General features: G+C 38.0%; 1 protein-coding gene across 11 annotated transcripts in view; it reads right to left on the bottom strand.

Annotated features, from left to right (window-relative positions):
* The window catches only part of CA10 (carbonic anhydrase 10), a 256,270-nt gene that overhangs the window by 4,374 nt on the left and 226,824 nt on the right, over window positions 1-25,072 (bottom strand). For 10 of the 11 annotated variants that reach the window (XM_053960061.1, XM_053960065.1, XM_053960066.1 and 7 more), the window contains 3 exons: window positions 7,360-7,455; window positions 5,723-5,795; window positions 102-256 (listed from right to left, as the gene is read on the bottom strand). In XM_053960061.1, coding sequence (XP_053816036.1) covers window positions 102-256; window positions 5,723-5,795; window positions 7,360-7,455 — 324 coding nt within the window. The remainder of the gene's footprint in view (window positions 1-101; window positions 257-5,722; window positions 5,796-7,359; window positions 7,456-25,072) is intronic. The other variant, XM_053960062.1, reaches the window with a different exon arrangement.

The following is a 25,072-nucleotide window of genomic DNA, read 5'->3' as shown; positions in this document are numbered from 1 at the left end:
CCTACAGCACAAGAGTTGAATCTAATGTAAAGCAATAAATACTATGTTTAAAATAATACTTTGTACCTATCCTAGATTGAGTAATTTGTAAATTGCTTTACCTGCATCCTTGTTATGTAGACAGGTTTGTTCATTATTATCCAGCTTGCTGTTTCATAGCAGGGTGGAATTGTCATTGACCCATCATACGTAATGAAACTAGATGTCTCTGGATACAGTTCCTCAATATTAAGCCCCTGTAGTAAGTATGCATCATCTGGATAACAAAGGAGGAAAACAACTCAAGTAAAACAGCAGCATCACAAAACAAACAACAAGAAAACCCCAAACAAAACAAAACAAACAAACACCACCACCTTTTTCATGTCTCCTAATTCCAGAACATGATGACATGATGTTCAGTTCTACTGAAGAATGAAGTTTAACAGATGCACATTTCTGGATGCTCCAGCAGTTTAGGCAAGAACAAGTAACACAAGTAATATCCCTGATCCTGCTGGGTGTATCTGCACTGAGATTCCCATTCACACACTGGGAACTGAGCACAGGGCAATTCTGAATCACATTTAGGCAGAAGCCTTTGGAGAATGCTGACTTTCCAACTTTTGGGGTCATTAACAATCTTTGCTTGACAAAGCCTCAGGAAGGCCAAGAGAATTAAAACTTAATTGCCCTTCTGGCAGGAGAGGAAGTTGCAGTTAATGCATGATAATAAAGCTGCTCCATGAAGTCTCCTGGCCTTTCATGTGCACGGTGGCTTGGGTGCAATGCCAGCTTCCTCAGAAAGCTAAACTCTAGGCAGAAGGCTTGCTGGGAAGCAGTATCAGGATTCCTGCCTTTATTGTAAGGCTCCCTGGGAATTAATGAAGTGTATTCCTCAGCAACAGAATTTATTCTGTGGATATGTACCTAAATATAATGAGATATAATTATATCTTTCAAACTTCATCGGAGTTCCTCGGTGTTTTCTGCACTATCTGCAGTATTTCTCTTGGGTAACACTGGCAGTACTTTTGGCAGTGCTGTCAAAGCTAAAACTCAGATTTTCCTGCCAAATCTTAGGCTGCAGGAGTTCATCCACTCAGGGATAAACATATTTTATTACTGATACACTGCTGCTTGTGTGTATCTCAAAGAAAGCTGGGGTGGTTATGATTTGTAACATTGTGAGATCTCTTTGAACCCTTTCACTTGTGTGTGGTGTCTCCAGTTTGGTTCATTTGCAGAGGGAACATTAAAATGCAGGCAAGGAAAAGTGCACACTGAGGTGTGTTCCCTCTTTCAGTGCTCAACATGAGCTGACCTTGATTTGTAGAGAAATCCAAATGATCAAGGAAGTGTATAGGAGCTAAAAAAGAAAGGCATAATTTAACTTGAATGTAACATGTTGTAGCTGAAGGACATAACTTAGATGAGCAAAAGACTTGTCTTGTATAATCTAATGGAAAAATAAGAAGGGCTGTAGACTATTGTCTTGGGCAAGAGAAAATCAAAGAACACAGGCAGAGAAAATGTGACCTTGTTTTTTATTTTAACACAGCTGAGTCAACATGGTACACGGTTTTGGGGCAACAATATTGACAGCTACAGTATCAGTTAATATGCCACAGTGAGAGTGTAATGTTTCTGCCTCATTGACCAGGGCCTTACTGTTATCTAATATTTTAAATGTGTTTGTTGTTTTACAGAACAAAATCTTGGCAGGTCCTCTCATGTTTGTTAGAAAAAGAGCCCTCTGCCCTGTCCTTGCAGCTTGAGCTGGGTGTTTGCAGTTCTGGATGGCTGGCTGGATTCTCAAGCGAAGGGGAAGTGCCGTTAGTGTCTGGGAATTGGCTGACTGTCCCCTGTTTTAATATGCCCAGGCTTCACTGGCCCATGGTCTGTGACAGCCTCTTTCTAAACCCAAATCTTCCAGACAGAAGCATGCAAACACAGTCAAAATTCAGTTATATTTGAACAAGTAGAGATGACTGAATAAACCTGTGTCCTGGTCATTAAATCATTATTTGCTGTCCACTGATAATTTTGCTAGAATTGCATCAGAAGAGAACCGATGGACTTTTTTCATGCCAGTGCCTTTTTCGATGAGTCATCACACACTTTTCTCTTTCCCACATGAACATCCTGTTCATTATTTATGAGCCATGGAGAGTGGTGTGTTTTAACACCAAGTGGCACAGAGTCAGGCAGAAGAGATCCCTTAGGACCAAATTTGCTTCCTCACAGCCATACTGGCTTCAGCTGGCCTAAAATTATTTCAACCAGGTAGAATTTGCCCTGAAATGTTTACTAGGAGATGGAAAACTAACTGAAGATTAATATAGATGAGGGATATTGATATGAGAGACTGGAGGAAAATATCACTTCAGGAAAAGTCAGAGATAGGGGTGAATGAAAAAAGGGTTTGTCCAAGAAAACACAGTATTTATTAATAACAATATATGAGTTATATTCCCATGGGAAGTCAGATGATTCCATGAGAGAAGACTACACAATAAGAATTTGGTTACCAACATTTTCCCCATGAACAGGTCTGTCCTTTCCCCATATCTTGTTAAGGGTTTCTTGTTCTGAAGCTGAAGCAGACCTGGTGGGTTGGTATTAATACCAGACTGCAGCACTTCAAAGTCTTGCTTATATTTACTGCAAATACATTAAAAATACTCAAAATCACCCTGTATGATCTCTTGCCAGTAACAAGCTTCCTTTCATAAACCCATCCAGCCTTTCCTGGATCCTCTGCATCATTCCTATCTGCAGCCCGCAATGTGTTTCTCTTGATCTGATGGTGCCTTATGGTGATTTCCAAACCCAGGAATTTTTCTGTCTACAAATTAGATCTCATTAGATTTCACATTCATTTACATAAAGGCCTTGAATCTGAAAATTTACCTAGGAAATGATGTAAATCCTTTTATCCCTTAGGATTGTAATAGATGTGTGGGGTTGGCTTTCACAGCAAAATCTGTGTATGTTCTCTTTACTATAATGCTTTTTATAGGGAATATAGTGTTTATTGAGTGGAGGAAGGTAAATTTAATTTTAAAGTTTAAATCATGATAATCCAGAAGAGTATCTAGGTTAGATTTACAGGGTAAGGAATGTAGAGATCCTCGGTTTCTCTGCTTACCAGACAAAGACTAAATTTTTATGTGCAATTTTGGGCATCTAAAAAGTTAATTTTTTCCCTGATGTTAAGCAAACACTGGATGAAAGCTCATATAGCATAACTGTTTTGAAAGAAAACTAACTTATCCCCTCAATTGGCACACTTAATGAGGAATAATAAAGCAGTTTTCTCTTGAGATATCCACACAGCTTTCTGACTAAAGCCTGCTTGAAAACCCCTTGTTTCAGCTTGCTCACAGTAGCTTCTTTGTGATGCTGTTGAGCAGGATGGGAACAGAAAACTCCAGATCAGACAGCTAAGAAAATGAACTCTCTCTTTATTTCAAATGTACCACTCTATATATAGAGAACATTGAGAAGACTAATTTCATTTGTCGTAGAGTAAAAACATGTCACACCATTGGTGTGCAGTGAATGACACACAGTAGCAGAACATATCTATAAACAATGTGAATAACAAGATAGATTAGAGAATTATTTACATTCTTTCCCAACTGTTTCCCAGGCTCTTGCCTGGTTAGAGAACCTTTCTCTTTCTCTCTGACTGAGCTGAGAATACCCACATCTTTGGGCTGCAATAACAGAACAAAAGAAACATTTAAAATCTCCTTAAAAATCCCTTGGGGTCCACTTTACTTCCCTGTAGCCATTAATATCTAAGAGTAGAAATTTCCCTTTTAATGCTCTTGGCATGTGGAAATTTCATGCAGCAGGAGAGATAGCACTTAATTTTGTTGCTGGTCTTTAAAAAAAAAAACCAAACCAAAACAAAACCTTTTATTTATGTTATGAACCCTCCTGATTCTGAACCAGTGCTCCTTTTATCATTCCCTCCACGCTCCTCTTGAGCACATGGAGCCTGGGCATTTTGTCAGCACCATGCGAAGTATTGACTTCAGGAGTGGAGCCCTAAAGCAGAAGCTGCAGAACTCCAGCTTGCTACTAAAGGCACACTAGAAATCCTTGCAGTGTAAGAAGTAAAATTAGTTTTCAGCAATGATGCTATAATCCATCATGCAAGACAACTGCAAAATTACTTTCAATAGCACTTTCATGTTCCCAATTTACACTAAAAATCTGCAGTCAATACTTGTTACTACAGTAAGTAACCCAATGCCCTGGGGAATATTATGTGCATTGTGTCTACCAGTGGTTTAATTTTAATGGATAAACTTAGCAAAAACCGTGGTTAAAAATTAAAGCAATTCTGTTAATCATTGCTTTTGCAGCCTGTGTTTTATTTGTTCACCTTCATGAGAAATTTCATTTAGTATACTCAAATTAGGTGTGATTGGAATTGTGACAAAACAGGCAATGAGGGGTTGTGGGATGCTAACAGCTCCAGAAAGGAGGAGTTTCCACTGTAAATGCAGCACACAAAGGAAATATTTGGTATTGGGAGGGTGGGCCCCATGGGAGAACATCTGGCTGGTCCCAGACAGAAGCTGGGAATATGGAATTCGTGGGTGAAAGAGCTGGAAAAAGCACACACAGCCTTAACAATAATTCCCTGTTTCCAGGATGCTCCAGAAGCACTGGTAGGCAGGAAGCTCTTGCAGAACAGCCTTGCTGTGTTTTTGCAAGGAATCAGGACAAGCAGTTTAAAAATGGGACTGATTTGCTTCTTCCATGCAGAGAAGATGACATTTAATACTGACAGAACAATCTGGATAAAACATTCTGAGGAGAATCCTCTGTTGCCTTCCTTTCCATAGGTATTGTAGAGAACTGAGTTTCATTATCATAGAAGCCTCTTATTTGGACTAAAGATGTAACAAGATCTGTTAACTCTCAGATAAAAGCAGAGGAACCTCAGTGGCATGAGAGGTGTGTGTGTGTAGCAGGAGAGGACAAGGAACTATTTGTGTTATCTGTTTGCTGTGTACTTTCTGAAAGTTAAATTCTGCTATTGTTGAACTTACAAATTTCATAGCAGCTTAGGATATTTGACAAAGGAAACGAGGTTTTCAGGAGAAGAAGTTTAATTTGTTATATATATTTTTCATTATTTTCTCTAAAATACCTTAATTAAGCTTCGGTTTTCCACAAGGTCAATATACGAACATGGAATTATTGAGGATCATCAGTTAAAGGCTTTTCAAATGTGAATACAACAAATATACAAGCTATGTTAATAGCTTTCTATATCTGTTAAATGTAGCAGTAGTCGAACAGGAATGTTGTAACTTTTCTTTCAAAAAGAAAACACTGGTGAATACTAAATCCAGTACATGGTGCAGCATCTTGACATAACCAGATCCAATATAATCCAGGCTGCTCCACATGTCCCTTTTACTGCTAACAGTAGACAGGTTGTCCTGAGCATTCTGTATGACTACAGTATATGTATGTGTCAAATATAATTTCATTAATCTGCTGTTGCACCTTCAGATATAAAAGTTTGAAATGCATTTGACAAAGTGATGACCTAATGAGCTTTTTCACATTCCTGAGTTTATCGTGCAGAGTTCCTGGCAATGCAAACGTGGAATTTCTGCCTATAATGAGGTGCCTCTTGTTTCAGGATCACTAAAGATGTTACTTGATACTGAAAGAACACAGCTGTTACCAGAGGAAATTAAAAGAAACTTACTCTTATACGTTATTCTTGTTATGGTGTCTCTGTTAAGCATACGATTTAGAAATGGATTTGATGATTCAGATACCTACAGAAGAGAAAATGCACAATGTCAAAATCTTCTCACAGACATTTCCTTGCCAGAACTGCAGCTCTTCCATGTGTGCACACAGACACTTACTCTCTGATACTCTTCCAGTTGAGTTCTGCCTTTTTTTCATTGTTGTGGGAGAAGGAAATAATTACTTACTTATTTTTCTAATGAAGCTTGATAGAAAGTTGGTAAAATAAATAAAACATGAGGAACAGGGCAAACAGAAATTAATGCCTGAATAAAAGCATGAGCACAGGTTTCTTCTCCAACAGCTTTGATGAAATTTGCAGGTGGTTGATATATTAGGCAGGATTTTCACTAGTATTCTATTATTTTATTTATTGATAAATATAATTTCCTTGTAGCAGGCTATTTTAATTGCAAATTAAAGCTCTCTTCCTCTGGTTTATGTCTGTGTAATATATAACACCTCATGTTCAGGTGGAACTTTCCACATGTCAGATTCTGCACCCTTGTTGCCTCTTTCCTGTTGCTCAGCAGCCCTGAGCAGAGTCTGGTCCATCCTCTGACACCTCCTTGCAGGTGTCTTCTAAATATTGACAAGATTCCCTCTGTCTTCTCTTTAATGTTCCCTTTTTCATGAATGCAGGTCAGATTGTTGGGTCATAATACAATACATTCTGGATTAAAAAAAAAAAAAAAGTAGTCTAAATATCTCTCTTAAATATTAGACCTGTGTGAAAATTGCCCTTTTATATCTAATTATTCAGTATACTCTGTGAAATGCATACTTTATATCTGAGGTTAATGCTTTGTTAGGACCTTTATGAAATGGGATTAGAGTACTGAGGGGAACTAATAGATATCCCATACCTAAGGTGTGATGAGGTGAACTTCAGCATTACTCAGAAATACACACTTTTTTAGACTGATGAAACAGAGATACATAATGACAGAATATTAACAATATTTGGAGGGAAGAAATAATTTTTTTTTCTATAAAAAGAGACAAAAGGTTTCTCCAATGTAATTAAAGTGGTTTGGGAAAACCATGAAGTCTTGAGTTCAGTGTTACATCACTATAAATTATAGCCAAAATATTCACGTCTTTGTAGTTCTGTGAAATGCAAGATATTAGAAGTTCTACTTTTAATGTTCTTTCAGTTTTCATAGTTTTAAGATATTTAAAATAACACAGAGAAAAACTGATGTTGCTGGCTTTGACACATCAGCATGATATGCCCTCTTTCCCAGGGCCTTAACCTATTAAAAGTGATTTGAATGAATAACATTTCATGAAGAAACACTAAATCTGCAAAGCTAGTGACTTCTGCCATAGTCATTAAAGTGTTATGAGTGTTATTTATGATGTAAGGGTTTTTTTTCCCCACCTCCCTTACCCCTTTTAATTTTCTTTATAATGTAAAAGCTTTGGAGCAGAGATGACGTGCTCAGTTCAGGAAGAAGCTGTCTCTGGATTCCAGATCAGAGCCTCTGGGCATTGCTGTAGCATACTGAGGAGTCTAGCACCTACATTTACAGTTCAGGGAAAAGTTTACTGTCTATATATTAGGAATCTGTAGTACGGAATACTTACTTTCATAAATATGGAAACTACCACCAACCCATTAGGACTCTTTGCAGCTTCTGTGACATTTGTGTACAGCTCATGGTTATAGTGGATCAGCTGAACCTAAAAAAGGGTGGAGGGAAGGATTACAATTAACCAGTGGCAAATAATCCCATGCAGTGTTTGCAAATACTACCCACACTGCTTGGTTTGTATCAGGATCCCATCTCTGCTTCGGGTACTTTGTAGCAGGGTAATTTTTCAGGCATTTGCAGCACATATAATTTTAATAATTTCAGTCACAATCTGGCTCCAACTGGTACAGCATCAGCATGTTTTCCTCTGAATTGCCAGCCACTGAATTCACCCACATCCAGTTACAGATTGCACTGCAGGGGCTGACATCACTTCTCTGTTCCAGCAGCACTTGCCATGGGCACCACGTAATCTGTACTCTGCAGCCTGAAGCCAAGCACAGAAGAATCAGGGATTGAAATATCTGAGGAAGCATATGGGATATGAGTTTGGAACTGTGGAAACCACCACTTGAAGAATTCAAAATACTGATATTCATTTGCCCTAGATTCTGCAAACTTGGTTACAGAGGCTCCTACAGTTAAGTGCTTACTGTATTACTGTTAACCAGGTTCTCCTTAGCATCTGCAGCTTTCCTTCTCCTTTTTAGTTTTATGATTTGCTGGAACTTTTAAATTACAAAGGCACAGTTCCCTGCTTTCACTACCTATGTAAATGTCTTACCCAGAACCTTGCTATTTGATTTGTCTGGGATCACCAGATACTGTTACAATTTACATTGCAAAATTTTTTTTTTTTAAAAAAAAGATGAACAAATTTAATGAACTCTGGTAAGTAGTTCTGAACAGATGAAAGGCTAGTCAGCTTTATTTAGCCTAAAGATCTTCCTTAGTTTTCAGATGTCACCTAGAAAAGGAAGGTTCTTGTTCTGGCATTGTCAGGATTGCAGCAGCCTGATGTTCACATTTAAAAATCAGGTCTGTCTTTCATGTGCTGATACTTCTAAAGGCTGTTCAGAGAAATTTCAGGACTTACATGCTGTGAACAAGATCAGTATTAACTTGGTTTATATCTGGTAATCTTTGTAACTGTCCAAGACTAGGATTGCCAGTAAAGAAATTTCATTATAATGTACTGTCCAGGTTTATAATGAGGGAAAAAACCAACCCCTAATCACTGAAGCAGGATTTAATGCCTGTATTGGTGAAATTGTCTTTTGGATGAATGTGAGGTCTGGTTATTCAGTACTGAAATGCAAGTGTGAGGATTTTTCTGCAGGAGTGATGTCCCTACAGGACCTGCAGTGCACAATCAAGTTACACAGACTAAGCCTCACTTTGCCACCCAAAGGCATAAGTCCAGCAATCTATGTGCTGATCTGATTATAGCAGTATCCCAAGTTATGTGTAACCTACACCATTATTATCTCAGTCCAAGATAGGGTAAGAAATAAATGATGCATTCAAACAGTTCTATTTCCCACATTCTGCCCTGACTGCAAAATGTATCATTCTTTCAAGTAAATCTTATATGCTTTATATAAAAGGCCCTCAAGCATTGTCCTCTCACCACCCCCCAGATCCCTTTGTGATGCTGTATTAGTGCTTGGACATAGATGTAAAAAGAGACAGTGGAAACTCTGAAAGAGAAAATTTGCAAGATCAGAAGATTTTTGGTGCATAGCTTTGCTGTTTACAGCCAGCAGTTCAGAGACCAAAAAAGTTAAGGTGAGGGTCAAAAGTACTGCTATGATCTGTTAATTTCAATTACTTTTGTGCTGTCTCAGTTGGGAACTATCTAAAAAATGTCAAAGGAGCCAGTGGAGTCCTCTACCAAATTCTGACAGCCAGAAAGCAGGCCAAGTGAAGGTCTCATACAGCACACAGAGGTTATAATGCTCATTTGTCATCACTTTGTGGTACTACTGAACTTTGATGACATCCTGTTCTGGGGACCGTGCACTCACTGAAATTTTTATGCTTAGTCACATATTTGTCTTTTTATGTACAACTCTTTATCCTGGCAGCCAAAGTGTGAATTATCAAGGAAATAAGCAATGAAATCTTCTTTAGACTAGGCCTCCTTGTGTAAAAAGTCCCAGAATAACAATGAATTAGATAAACTCATTTCATATAACAAACCAAAATGCTGAGTGCAGGAAAGGGATAAATTCTCTTTCCACCCATGGAACCCTGAGTCAACATCAAACGTTTGTTTTGACTGAGGATATTTGTCCCAAACATCCCAAACAAAGGTCTCAGTGCCTAATGAAGAGGGACTCTTTTTTTTTTTTTTTTACTTCTCAGACCTGTCACTTTCTCTGTGCTGGAGTTGTATCCTGTTGTATCCTTCCTCCCTGAACCCAAATTAATTTTAAAGCATTTTCCATGGTACCATGGTTACATTCATTAGGTTTATCTTTTTTTAGAAAAAGGTTGACCATTTAAGGAGGCATAATTTTCAAAGTTTCTCACATGGAACAGGCTAATTTAGAAATATTCAAATGAACGAGTGTCTTAAACACAGAATACAACAGGATAAAAAAACTGTAATTCCCTATTAAATTTCCTCTGAGAATAATTTCTTTAAGTTGCCTGAAATACCTGTAAGCATTTGGTCTGTATAAAATATTACTGGAGTCTTCCATGAAGGTGAGGCCACACAAGTAGAAGTGCTCATTTATGAAAAGCTCACTTTTCAAATGATGACACTGTATTTGAAGCACATAACAACAAGAGCAGACTTACAATGCTGAAAACACCCTTTGAGTTTAGTTTAGGTTTCAGAGCTCAAAGGCAATACTGAATCTTGTTTTAACCCACTGATTTTCTTAGGAAGATTCCCCCTTTAAGATTAATTTGCTACAGAACAAATGATACCTCTTTGTTTTCCTCCAGCTACAGAAGATCTATTTTGCATTAAAAAGAAGAGAATTAAGATTAATTACTCTCTGATGAAAAACCAGAACATGGCCTTGTTCCATCACCCAAGAATGTGCATTGGACCAAGACCAGAATCAGAAACAGAGCTTTTTAGCCTCTCAAGACTGTCCATGTTCTGCTGCAGCCAAAAATGGAGCAATAGGAAACTGAGGGAATTTAGAATATTGCAGTAATTCACATACATTTTTATACAGTCCTCTTGGGAATAATAGAATACCCTTTTTTATCAGAATTATAAGTATTTTTGATTTGTAAATGACAAGGGAAGTAAAGCATGAAGTAAATGGCAGCAGGAAACAGCTCATCTGTAACCATAATATTTATATTATGCTGCACTACCTGAGAAACTGTTGGGGTATGTCATTGAAAGCAAGCAGAAAGTATGTTTCCAGCACAGCAGGGAACAAAAGCAAATTAAGTTGTTCAAGAAGACAGGTTAAATGTTTCGATTCAGAGTTCCTGTAAGAAGTGTCTAAGATATGTTTAAGGGAAATAATTACGCATTTTTGTTTATCCAAAGTTTAATAAAAACAGCAAAAGAAGTGTAGTTTCTGCACGGTGGATGCCCAGAGATGAAAATAATTTTACTGAGTTAAAAGCTATTAATAACAGCTGTTATTCCACTGTTAAAATATAATTGCTCTTACAGGTCTTGTAAAACCCTTGGAAAGAGTAGCAAATTGCATCACTCAGGAGTTATTTATGGCACTAATTTTGTAGGTATTAACAGGTATGAGATCAGTGCAATTTGTGTGACTGACAAAACTGTTTTAAAAGTTGTCCTAAATTAAATTAAATGTACCTCCTGCTTTGTGGAAAGGCATAGCACCAGCTGGGAGAATATGGACCAGCTCTGTGGTCCTGATTTGTCTTCTTTTCCTGGACCAGTCCCTAGCAGTGATGCAGGGGAATTTTCTTATCTTTGAAGAACAAACCCATCTTTTCATGCCCAGGGTACCCAACCATGAAATGTTAGTGTTTGACAAGGTGGTTTTACCTATACCCTGATTAATTAATCCACAGATTTACCTTTTATTCTTTATGTATAAGCCCACAGCAGTGTAGTGCTCTTGCTTTGTTAATAAATTGATAACATGAATTGTAGATGATCACCTGTACTTCCAGCAGTTTACTTTGCATTTAGGAAACTACTGCAGTTTTAAGATTAAAATCTGTTAAAAAGATTAACTTTGCTATATTAAACTAAGGAGAAATGCAAAAAGCCAGTTGCTTGAAATAATTTTTTATCTCTAACTCTCTTTGATGTTCTCTTTATTAAAATGGACATTATTTAGGCTTTTAGGTTTGTGCTTTGTTTTCCATTTTTTACTGATTTTGACAGTTATTTTTTTATTTAAAAGAAATGCATATAAACAACTGGTTTAATAGACAGGCTTGTCATCCACATTTATAGCTATATGCCAACAGTTTTATCCTAGATAAATAAACAATATTAGAATTACTTTTTACTTTAAAGAATAAGACTAGAATGCATGGAAGGAACTAATTTTTCTTCTGCTTCTGAGCAGACAGCTGTGTAGAGAAATGCAATAATCGTGCAGTAAACTGGAAATACAGTTGGGCTAACTACTCTAGGCTGCACAATCTACTTTATTGGAAATAATGGCATGCTTGGAATTAGCACTGAAGCTACAAATGGTGCCTGTTTCATCAGAGCAGTTGGTAACAAGAACTAACTTGCATTAAAGGGTGTTCAACAGTGAGCCTTAGCCAGCATTCCTTGGTAGCATGTTAACACGGGGTGTTATTTTCAGCATGAAAATACAATAAATAAATATATAAAAGGCTCTGCCATAACCTGCTTTAGGGTTGAAGTAGTTTTCTCTAGTTATTTCTAGATGCCATTTGGGCTGCTGACCTGGTATCTTAGAGCCTGATGAGGCTCTAACAGAGCCTTATTTCTTGTTTATATGCAACCACTGCAGCTAGAAAATATTTTTAGAAAATAACCTAAATGAAATGTAGACAATTAAGTCTTTCTGCTTAATATTTATATATACTCTGAATACTTTCTTAAGTCTTACTTTAATTTATTTACAAGTAGGAAACAAAACTAATTTAGGTAATATTTAAAACTTGACATTTTTCTTATGCATCCCCAGGACTACAGTAAAAAATACAAATTACTGTCTGAAGAGACCAGCACTGTGCATATATTAGAATTTGCTCTCAGGACTTTCACCTTTGTGCCAGCAACAAAAAAAATGAAGTAAATAGGCTGAAAAAGTAGAAGTGAGTGGTGATGGATTCCTGACATCCAAATGCTGCTGGAACTGTTGCAGATGTTACAACCATTTGTACTCTCTTCTGCACAGCAGAAAATTCAAGGAAAGAAAAATCCAAATTGAGCCCCAGAGGTACAGAGGAGTTCCTTGGCTGCTGGTTGCTGAGTGACTCAGGGAGGGTTTTTGACAGGGGAGTCATTGCTGAGCCAATTGCTTCAAACATGGGTATTTTTGGCTGACCTGCTACTCAACCACTTTTGTCACTCATTGTTAGCAGATGAGCAAGAGCTGGATAAACATAAAGAAATTACACTTCTCTGCAATTTGTTTTGTGTGAGGATCAAATTGAAGTTTGAGGCTCAAATGCTTAATGTTGATTATGTCTTGGCTAATGCAGAATTTCACTGCAAGCTGTAATTTGGCACTGACCCAATCCATCATCTACAAAAGTTGTATCTTAAGAGAGAGTAAGGGTAATGTAGGGGAAAAAACACTATTAGATGAGTCTATCATCATTTCTGCATTCGTAGATTTCTGCATTCGCAGGATTTTCTGAGTAAACACTGCATTTAAATTGTTTTCTTATTTTAAATACAACAGATGCTCAGACACCATGATGATGAACTCAGTATAAATGCTCCATTTGGTAGATTCAGTTACATAATGGTGCTCTGTATTTCTTCTAGAATTCTGTTTCTTTAGCAATGAGGCCAGAAAGCAGCAGAAAATGGTTCCTGCATGTCAAGAATGTGGGGAAGTGGTGATTGATGCTATTTCTGTTGTTCACTGCATTGCCCTGAGACATTGAATACAAAAGATGCCAGAGCAGGTCACTGACAGAGGAATTAGTAGTTTAAGTCTTCTCCAAAATCCACCAGACCTCTCAGTCCACCTTGCAAAAGAACCATCTGTAGTTCCATTTCTGTTCAGGGGCTGGGCATGATGGGCAAGGGCTTACAGAGACACATCACAGACTGATGAATAAAAGGCTGAGTAAAAAAAAGTTACGAGAATTTGGTCTAGTGAAAATCTAGATCTTGCCCCTTTTGTCCTCATTTCATCATCTAGTAAGGAAAAACTAAGTTTAATGTTAACTAACAAGTACAGGTTAGCATTAGGGTTCCAAACCAGAAGCAGAAATTAGGCAATTATCAGTTTTACCTGTGCTCTCTTGAGCACAGAAGTGCATTGTAAATTCAGAATGTTATTTTTCTATTTGTGCCGGAAATTAAGCATGGGATTTTATGTTCTTAAGATGCTAGCAATGTGTGTATATGAGGAAAGCACAGAATAAAACTGAGGATGTATTTTAAGAAGTGTTTGGTACTGTCCATTGGAGAAGATATGGTAGTCAGGTGAAGGCTGGTCTCTTCTCCCAGGTAACAAGCAACAGGATGAGAGAAAATTACCTCAAGTTGTGCCAAAGTAAATTTACATTGGATTTTTGGAAAAATTTCTTCCCCCAAAGGGCTGTCAAGCTATGGAAGAGGCTGCTCAGGGCAGTGTTGGAATGACCATCCCACAAGGATGTGTGGATGTGGCACAGATAAGGTTTAGATAGATATATGGAGATAAGGTTTAGTGGTAGCAAGTTATAGGATAACAGTTGAACTTGTTTAAATTAAAAGGTCTTTTCCAAAAATTCTAGGATTTTTTTTCTCATGGTCTTCTCTCAAGTCTCCTTCCACTTTAGTGACTGAGTTGCTCACCTATGACTTAAGAACTTGTGTTCAAGTCCCACTCTGCCTTTGAGCACATCTCTTTCCCATCTCAGCCCAGCTTGTAAACTCTAACATGGGAATAGATGCATTTTTCTCCAATATCAATATTGTGAGAGGCTCAGATGTAACATTACTGGTATTGGGAAAGCATCTCAATAATGAATGGCATGTTATGGAGTTCAACCTGTGTCATTGATCCATGACAAAGACAATTTGTGACACATCACCCATAAAAGGCACAAAAAAGATCAGAATCCAAATAGATCTGGCAGAAAACTGTGGGATTTCCACTTGATTTCCAGCACCTCAAAATATGGTAACAGGAAAATTTTAAAGCTTGATAAAAGAGAAAAAAAATGAAATGTACATAATTGCTGGTTAAGTTACTGTTTGAAAGTAAGTTGAGAGTTCAAACACAGAAAAGTTTGAGAAAGCCCAGCCTGATTCAAAATAGCCAAAAGCATTTCTGGAATTATGCTTTATTGAATTGTCAGAGGTCCTTTAGGATATTAATGCTGTGTTAGGTGAGATAATAAATTAGAGTAAAAATTTTAGAAATTATTCTGAGAAATCTAACACCTGTCAGAGGTGCAGAGTCAAAGATTCAGCAAAAGCTGGCACAGATCTGCCCAGCAGGCAGAATATAAGTGGTTTTTTTCCATTTTTGCTTAAGAATATCCTGGAAGCTTGTTTTAAAGCTAAAGGAAGTGCAAGTGCCTTTTGCTGATTATATGAATTGCATAAGAGCCAGTTTCATGTTTGTAATTTAATAGGCAAATTTCAAGTTGAGAAATAGCAAGCAAGAAAAAAACCACAAGAGGACAGGGATTATCTACGAATGTGAGATAGTACAGCTTAAGGCAGACAAATACAAAATATCTTATGAATGAGTTAAATGGTGTTAAACTCAGTAGGGAAGTGGCACTCTGGAGCCAGAATGAAGCCAGTAAGCCCTTTAGCTCCCTCTGAAGGCTTTGGTGGAAGAAGCAGGGTGTTGGCAAACACTGCTGAACAAATGCAGGACATGGATATGATGGTGATGGAAGGGGTAGCAGTAAAGTCGCATTTGCATTTTTTATCAGCTGACTTTCTACATCAGACAACGGAAGTCAAAGGTTTTTTTCGCTATTAGATAACACAGTCTGTATTCATTTGCAGATTAGTGTATACAGCTGAAATGCTGGAAATACTGGGTGGAAATACCTGAAATGCCAAAGAGATATTTTGCCTTAATGAAAGAAGATCAGAGAACATGCCATGCTCTAACATGCCAAGTTCCTGAAAAACCAATCTTTGGTTTGTTGGATTTTCTAAAATTAGAAAAGATGACTTTGGGCAGTGATTCAAATAGAAGTCTTTGAAATTTGTTTTGTCCATGTAGTAAACTCTATCTACTGTCAGAAAGCCTGATCTCTGTTGGGCTGTGAAAGCAGCTCTTTACTCTGGCTGGCAAAGGGCCTGGCCTTATGAATGTTCCTGATTGCCATGCAAACAACACCCACTATTCACTTCTGGCTGCCACCAGCTTCCACTAAGAGAGATACAGACTTCTGAAATACCAACTGAGTGGGGATGTTGTGGCTTTCATGGGAGAATAATGTCTGAGTGAGGTGGTAAAGGTACAACCTGTTTCCATCTCTTAATGGAACACCGTGTCGTTTATGACAACACCTCAAGGTGGTGAGCAGTCCGAAGTTGGGCTCAGGGGTATTTTTCAGCTTGAGTAACTCTGTGGTCAGTGAGGAGGGCAGGCAGAGAGCAGTAGTGGTGCCTACCCCTCTCCCACCCCAACAGCATCCACTTCCCCCTGCCAGAACCCCCTGGGGAGGATGAATGGTTCAAAGAGTGGATGACAGTCCTGCTGTCCCCAGTTTGGGTGCTCCCAGTGGTAGCTGGGGCTGCACTGCGGTAAATATTCTGATTCCCTTTGAATTGATGCAAATCCCATAAAATCATGCCAATATTTGACTGTGCACAGTGATGGAAATGTGTTGTTCTTTTTTAGGTGTACAAGTTTATACAAGAAATGTCTCCTGTGGATTTTCTCTTAGTCTTTTCCCCATGCAATTACTATTCACCAATTCTCCCAGATGTACTTTCTCCAGTTAGTCCTAGTGCTGTGCCTGACACCTCTTCCTTTATTTAATTTCTTTGTTATGTACCATATCCTCTGGTATGGCTTTTGCACAGCAAATTTAAAAAAACCAACCAACCAAACAAACAAAAACCCACAAAAAACAAAACAAAACAAAACAAAACAAAACAAAACAAAACAAACAAAAAAAAAAACCCAAAAAAACCACTAACAAACCCACCCTTTCTCTTAGTGCACAGATGAAATGGAGCTGAAAATTACTGGAGATAAAAATTCAGCTCTTTGAACTGTTATGCTAAGAATTCTTCAACAAAAGTAGATACCTAATTGAAGATAATGTTTACTCTCTCTATAACTTTATTACTTTGTCAATCTTAGCATTAAGCATGTATTTAATTTCATTATCCTGCACTAAACAGTTTGTTGTCAAGGTGAGATAGGCTGGTTTGTGATGTCTGTAGGCAAAGCTGTGTTTTACTTTAAATGCAGGTAGTGCTGTCTTTAGCTTTTGAGTTATGGAGCAACAGTGTAATTATCCTTTTATGTATTATTACCTTGCTAAAACATCTGATTATTTGTCAATGATGTGAAAACATGAGAACTTAAATGTGAGAAATTCAAATAGGAATGCAGCTGTTATTTTCTGTTTGTGACACTTTAACAATATCAATTTGCCAGGCTGTTGTGAGGAAAGGATTCCTTATGAAACTGTCAGTGGGGGACTGTGTATCACTAAAAGGATTCATAAGAAAAGATTTATTTCTGATTTTAGTAAGCTTAATATATATGCAAAGTAAGTGTTTATCTTTACAAATAATTTAAATATATATATGATTTAGTTTTACTGCATAACAAATTGTGTTCCTTTTCTCTAGCTTTTGCAAAGCCCATTATCTCTAGTTTAAAGGGAGACACATAGAAAGAAGGTAAAGAAAAAAATCTAGTTCTTCCTACTTTAAAAAAAAATGTTGTAGAAGTGTGAGCCCAGTATAAGTTCAGAATTCTGTCTTCAGTGTACCCTGATCTCCTCAAGAACTCCCTGAATCCTATTAAAAATTGCTGGTTTCTCAGCAAACAGCATGAAGAGTTTTTCCTGGGAGAAAGGTTTTAATAATTAAAATTAGTCAATACTGAAGTGCAGAAGGTTATTTGATCTTGCTCAGAAACGAACACTTTCCAGAAGGGAAAAAAAATGCAATCTCTCTAGTAAATCTCTTTGTGCAGAACTGGGAGTCAAGTAGAAGAAATTTGCTGCAGAAGAAAAGAGGGCAACTCACCAGGGAAATAGGTTTGCTGAAAACAATTGTGAGTTTGAACATCAAGGTTGAGATTTTTAGGACATTTCCTGAAAAAATATCTAAGACTCTCAAGATGAGATGTAAAAATGCACTTGTTAGTACTTCAGGGCATTACATCTCTCAACCACATTATAGAAAGTTGCTGTTGGCTCTGGTGCTACAGTCCAAATTTCAGTTTGTCTACTTTCCCCCTGTAATTCCAATTAAACTCAACTGTTTTATCAAGTCAGTCTATATTTCTGCACAGAACTGAGGCTTCCCACCTTCATTTAATGGACTGAAATTTTGCTCCCATCACCCTTGTCAGCTCTGGACAATGTCAGCAGATGACAAGATGAAATCAAAGCCATGCCCGTGGCTGTCTGTACCCAGCAGAGCTGAATTCCCTTTGAGCCCTGCTGTTTTCCAGCCTTTCTTTTGATACTGCCTGTGCCATGCAAGCCGTGGCATTTTCCTTGTGCATGTTCAGACCCAAATATTCCCATTTTTATAAACACCAAACCTCTCCTTTGTCCTTTTCTGATCCGTTTCTTTCTGTCACTTAAGATCTATCATTCTTCCAACATTATTACGACCATCCAGCTGTTCCATCCCCCATTGTGCATTTCTTAGAGAGGCAAAATGATCGTTAAATACACCCTGGTTTCCTGTCTTGGGGTTCAGGGGTTAGTGAATACAAGTCTGAGACCAGGTCACTGCTTTTCCAAGGGGTTGTCACAGTGGGAAAGGGGAGTGATGCTGCTCCACCACCTGCATCACTCTGGGAATGTCACAGGTGGCTACTGCAAGTGCTTCTGGAAGCACAGAAGAATAAATTCAAGTGCTCTGGCAGGCTGCAGTATCTCACCTTTTCTTTGTACAGCTAAATTGTGTCTTTGCATTCTGAATTTTAGCTCTGTTGTAGCAGAAACAAAACAAGTGTACCAACTGTTGCATTAACTGTGTTACAAAAATATTTTACTTTATCATACAAGGAGGGCAGCATTAATGTACAACCTAAATGCACAGTGATGCTGCAATTCAGCAGAATTGATGTTGTGGCTGAGAAAAGCCCCAACCTTCTGAATTACTTTAATTTGTTTGATTCACCTTGTTTGACCTCTCTCTGTGGCAGATCAGATAAGAGAGCAAAGAGGGAGATACAAAGACTGTCAGGGTAAACAAACTAAGAAAGGTACAACCAGCTTTTCTGCTCCTACTTCCCAACTCTGGAGCATTAAACTTGTGCATTCTGTAATTTTTAGCTAAGTTTATTCTGTGTTATTTGAAGCACCACAAAATACATGCATTGTTTTGGAAAAAAAAACAAATTAAGAAGACAACAGAAGAACTGCCTTTAACTCAGAAGATAGCTGGGAGAACAGGCACAGCCTTAATCTGCTCATACTCTGAGCAGGGAGTAGAAAGTACTATATTTATACTCTGGATAAATGATTTCATGTTCTTATTATATTTTCTGGAATATAGATTTTTTCCTAATTTTTAAGTAAGGAACACTAGAACAGAACATATTTTTTAGCATTTTTCATGTTTACATCATACTTTACAAGTGGAGTACTCAAAATTCAGTAAGTAATAGAGGAACACCTTGGAGATGGGCATCTGGCAACTGTCACAAATCCTGGTATCAGGAATCTCATGGGTGGGACAGACACAGATTATTCTGCAGGCTGAGGTGACTGGAGTAGTTTGCTCACAGATCTGTGCAGTTTTATATGCTCATCATATTTACACTGTTACTGGCCAACTAAAGGCCTAGTAAGTTTAATAATAAAAGTAGATCTAATTGGACAAGGTAATTGCTAGTATTTGAAAAGACCCAGATAAAACCATACAGTCCCTGGGGCTGAGGTTGGATACAGGTCACTGTTGCAGTTAGATGAGAAAATGTTCTGCGAGTGATGCTGCAGAACAGCTCAATTGCTAGTGACTTCTGCAAGATCTGCTTATACCTTCGAGGAACTGTCTCTCTGACCATGCAGGTCTATCTGTATTACGAAAACAAGCTCTAATCTCAGTCCAGATAAGAAACCAGAGCAAAGAAAAGCAGGAATGAACATGATGATGCCATGGCAAACTCCTCTGCAGGCAGGGGAACTGGCAGCTGGGGTTTTGCCAGCTCCCCAGACTCCCATTTCCTTCTGGTTCCTCTACTGCTAATAACAAATGGGGAGACGGGTAAACGGCCAGCAGCAATAAAGGGAAAAAGAATTCGATGCAACCTATCTAAAGCAGCAGCAGCTCACATTGCTTCAGAACAAGAGGATCAGGAGGAGTAGGAGGGGGAGTAGGAGGAGGAAAATTTTTCATGAATCAAAACACCAAAGACAGCTTCTTAATAAACATAAGAAAATATTTTCACCTAACCGACTATTAAATAGTGGATTATTCATTCAAACCACCTCAGCATTCACCTGTTGCTGGTTTTATCTCATGTTTATATATGTATGCACACACACGTATGGTTTTTAGTTCTCACTATGCTGATCATTTGAGAAAATTTGGCCCAAAAACCTGAAGGCTGATGCATCACAGCAGGTCACAGATTTCAGACTACAAAGGCTGTGCTGTTTTTTTCTCAAGTTGTTGGCAATAGTTTTACTGTCTGTAGCAGGAGGTGTTCACCCAGCCATATGTGGCTCTTTTACATACAGTGTCACAGTGCTGTAAATAAGATTTCCAAAATGAATTAAAATTCATTTTGGACATGGGAAGCATGCTGTTATCATAGTGCAGTTTGCTTGTCAGAAACTGCTGCAGCTCCACTTGTCCACAGAGAGATGGTGTAAGAAAGGTGTACAGATGAAATGTGTGCACGCTAAGGATAACTTTATTTGCTTCCTTTATAGCTTGATAAACATTTCATTTATAGTTTGATAAACAGTTGTTCAGTTACAGGTCTCCTGATTAGAATCAAAGTGTGGAGACTGTCAAAATAATTAAATGGTTCAATAAATCTGAAGCTATACATACAAAGAAAAATTACTATACATTTAGAAACTTTTTAAGAGGTATTCACCCCATCAGCATTCCATGAACTTCAAAGACACATCTTGTAAATTATTTTTCACTGCTTCATTGATTTTTAATATTGTCAAATGCTTATGGCCCTGCAATCCAGAAGTACTTTAAGGTCTACTTAGCTTGGCACATTTACTATACTACAATCTTCTCTATCTGGCATCTTTTTTATCTATCTCTTTTTCTACATTTACAAGTTTGGAAATTTAAAAAGTAGCTGGCGAGAGGCAGGTTCAGGTATGGATGATAAAAGGCACAGTATTGTATATATATGACGGGAGGTTCATGACTGTTCTTCGATGCAGTTGGATGTTGCAGTTTGCACAGTGCACTGTCTTGGGGTGATGAACTTGTTCTGCCTGCTTTAAGGTGCCCATTATTATATTTATATAATAATATATATATATTTATATATATATATCCATATTTATATGAAAAGAATAACAATGGACTAAATTTTGAGAAATCAGGTGGCCAAAATTTCTGGGTTTGTTCTGCCTGCTTTAAGGTGCCCATTATTATTCTGTTCCATATAAATGGAACAAAATAACAATGGACTAAATTTTGAGAAATCAGGTGGCCAAAATTTCTGGGTCTTTGCAAATGCCATGAGCATGTCTACACCCTGCCATGCCCGTTGTCCTGACTGCAGTTGACTCATCCTCTATCATTTGTAAACTCAGCACAATAATTACCCTGTGAGGTAATTGGTAGTTAATGGGGAAATATGCTAATGGCTGTGAAGCCAAAAGCATTCCAAGGGCTGTCATTAGTGTCTGCTGTATGCAGCCATCAGCAGTTCCAAATTTCCAAGGGAACCATGACATGACAGCTTCCAGCACTGGACATCTCTGAATTAGGATTTTGGTTCAGGCACAGCTTGAAACAAAACAACGAACCAAAAGGAGACAGAAGGTCCCTTCCAGCTTCTCAGTGCACTTTTATTTTCCTCTTCATAAACATTAAAGGACAGATTTTCAGCTGATATAGGATGATATAGCTCAGTAATTGTTGGTTTTCTAGAATTCTCATTTTTTTATATTATTTTAAATGATGTACATAATCAGATTTAATCATAGTCATTCACTTTTTGTTATAAGCTACTACTTTCACAGCACAAAATAAGGAATACTATCTAGCAGTACACAGATAAAAATTGATCCACTCAAGTTGCCCAAAGATTGTTTGGTGATCACAACCAAAATATTAATGATTTTAAAAGATCATTTGAAAGATGGATGGCATCAAAAACCTGATATGATATTCTTTGTTAGGAAAGAAGCCTGTGTCTTAAAAATTCTCTTTTCACCTTAATCTTTTGGTAATTTCTACAGTATTGACAATTTCCAGATACTTTATAATTTGGTAATACCTTGTGTATTTAAAATAAGAAAAAAACAAAGTTCATGTAAAAGCTCACAGTGGAGTTTGCATTTTAAATTTAGATGGATTTAAGTATTTTGAATCCTAGAGATTGCATCTTGATTTTTCTTGTATTGTGACACGCATAGTTTTTGTGCTTCTGACAGTTACAGCAAACATACATCCCAAATTACATCTGTCATCGTCCCCATGGTTTCACTTATTTCCAGGGTTTTTTTTATGTATATGAAGATTAGTGGGAAAAAACCCTGATTATGCTGCCTGATAGATCAAAATTCTAACAAAAGATTTCCAACTTTCTTTGAAGTATTCATCTTCAATACTAACTATATCTAAAAAATAGTGAGGTATTTTCAAAGAGGCCACGGGAAAAAGGCTTTTGGAACTGTTTTTTTTTTTGGTTTTTTTTTTTTTTTTTTTTTTTTTTTTTTTTTTGTTTGTTTGTTTGTTTTTGTTTTTTTGTTGATGATGATGTTGTTGCTTTTGTTTTTTGTTTGTTTTGGTTTTTTTGGGTTTTTTTTGCCCTGCCATTTCTCCTTTCATCATTTTCCTGGATTTCTGAAAGAAAATCCTATGAGAATAGAAAAGACTGACATTCATTAGAATCTGGAAGAATAAGGGTGATTTATTGTTCTTTCTAATTAACTGCCCCAGGAAATGGCTCTACCAGTCAGGAGGAAGGACAGTTCCTCTATTGTGCCTTTTGTGACTTAGGAACAGTATATGGGGAGGCTCTAAGCTATAAATAAGTGAAAATCCTCTTAACTGAACACACCCTTGGGCTTCACACAGAATCAGGGTTTGCACTAATCATAAGCAGAAGTAGTTGGGATTTTTTTTGCTGAAACATGGTTTTGCTGGAAAATGCTTATGTGTCAAAACCAAAGTACCTTGTGGAGGGAACTTGATTTCAAAGATATTTTTTTTTGAAAGACAAGCAGAGACTATCAGAAATCTCCCTGATTTCCTGCCAGTTTGTCTTGTGATTCATCCAAAAGCCTGCAAACCAGATGCCTTCAGGAACTGGCTGATTTTCCTGTGATGTCCCTCCCCAAAAAAGAGCTGGCTGAGTGTGAATAAGATTATGTCTGTGGGTACAGACAGACTCTCAAAGGGACAACCTAGGTACACAAGAGCATGGTGGTTTTAAGACTCCCATAGAGTACTCTGCCTTACAATAGAATTCCTGGGGTTAGGCTGTGATTTGCAGCCTTGGGTGCACATGGAAATATTCCTGACTGATGCCTCTTTCATGGCAGTATTGTGCCCTGTCCCAGATTGAGAAGCAAGATGTATTCTATTACCATCTGTGTAGCAGTTGTCTTCTGTTAAATGAGCAGTTTTCCTTATCTCTTCCACAACCAATCCTCGCTCAGGGGAGACATCTGCTGTTAATGGGCTATTGAATGTCACTGCATGACTGATAAGAACTATAACATCCCATTGTGAGATGCTCCGCCCAGAGGGAGGAGCCAAGCATTCCTACCTGGATATAATCTTGAGTTTCTGGAACACCAGCATGGCTTTTCCTGCACTGGATTTCCCAGAGGAACAGCTGCCTCTTCCACTGCAGGAAGACCACACCCTCTTCTACAGGACCACTGCTCCAAGAGAACCACACCTGACACTCCAGGAGGACTGTAGCCATAATTCCCAATTGGACTTCTGCCAACAACCTGTTAGTCAGGGTTGTATTCTGACTCTGTCAGTGTTGTTTTGGTTCACTGCATTGTTATTTTATCTTTTTTTTCTCTTTTTTAAAAATTTTCTTCCCTAATAAAGAACTGTTATTCCTGCTCCCACAGTATTGCCTGAGAGCCCCCCTTAATTTATGACAATTCGGAGGGAAGGGGTTTACATTTTTCCATTTCAGGGGAGGCACCTGCCTTCCTTAGCAGATACCTGTCTTTCCAAACCAAGACATGCCCAAATCAGGAAGGGTCAGGGCTGGGTTGTACTGCTGAAACAACAGCAGCACCACCCTCCCAGGCTTGTCCATGAGCCACCTCACTGGAAATACCTCACTACCTCCACTGCTCTGAAGGAAAAAAATGAACATAATGTGCCAAAATATAAAATAACTGAAGCAGTCTTGGTGTACTAATTTGTGATTTGAGTAAAATTGGCTCCACAGGTCAGTGCCACAATACTCTTCAGAACAGCCCATGAACTCCAAAACCACAATACTCAGAACTGGGCTGGGAGCTCTGTCTAGCCATTTGATTATTAGTTTTTGTCTTTGAAATATAGGCATGTCTTGCTAAAGGAGTGTGTGGTAAAGAGTGCTTCACATTCTGCCCATGGTGGATTGTTCTGCAAATGCTTTACATATTTTTAATGATGTTTTTATTGGTAACATATTTTAGTGATATTTTATTGATCCTTACCTGTTTTTTAATGTGAAGAGAACAAGCAATGAACACTAACCTGTCTTCTAAAGCACTTGACAGTGGTACTCTTTGTAGTATTAAGAAGTCTTTTATCCTTTTCTGAATCAGAACTCCTTATTTCAGGCAAGTATGCTAATTTATCATTTAAGCACATTACCATAAGCTTTTCTATTCTCCCAGAAAATAAAATAAAAATAGGGTAAAAGTTTGCTTCTTCTGGAGAATCTTAGCAGAACCCCAGTTTGAAAGCCATGCTCCTCTAATGCATTATTTAATGAATTTTAGTGCAGTGCAAGTGCTGCACTGAGAGTTTGGTGGATTGGAGCAGGAAGAAGTTGGGTCTGCACAACCTCACCAGGACACTTCAGTCTTCAAGGAGGCAAAAGAGCAGCAGGTAATGAGAACTGGGTGGCTGAACTCCTCTAGCCATGGATGCTGTCAGATTGATTCTTGTGTCAGCATGGGACCATCCCCCCATGCTGTGCTGTGAACATGGACTTCAAAGCATCAGGCTGGGCTGGAGGTGCTGTATGGGACTGATAGCTCAGGCCTTGATCACTGTGCTTTGATTGTCAGAGGAAATGGGAAAGAAATTGCTGAAGTGGAGA

The sequence above is a fragment of the Vidua chalybeata genome, chromosome 19, assembly GCF_026979565.1.
Source record: "Vidua chalybeata isolate OUT-0048 chromosome 19, bVidCha1 merged haplotype, whole genome shotgun sequence".
NCBI classification, from domain to species: Eukaryota; Metazoa; Chordata; class Aves; order Passeriformes; family Viduidae; genus Vidua; species Vidua chalybeata.
Note: the sequence above shows the minus strand (reverse complement) of the source record. Positions and strands in the feature narration are given on the sequence as shown.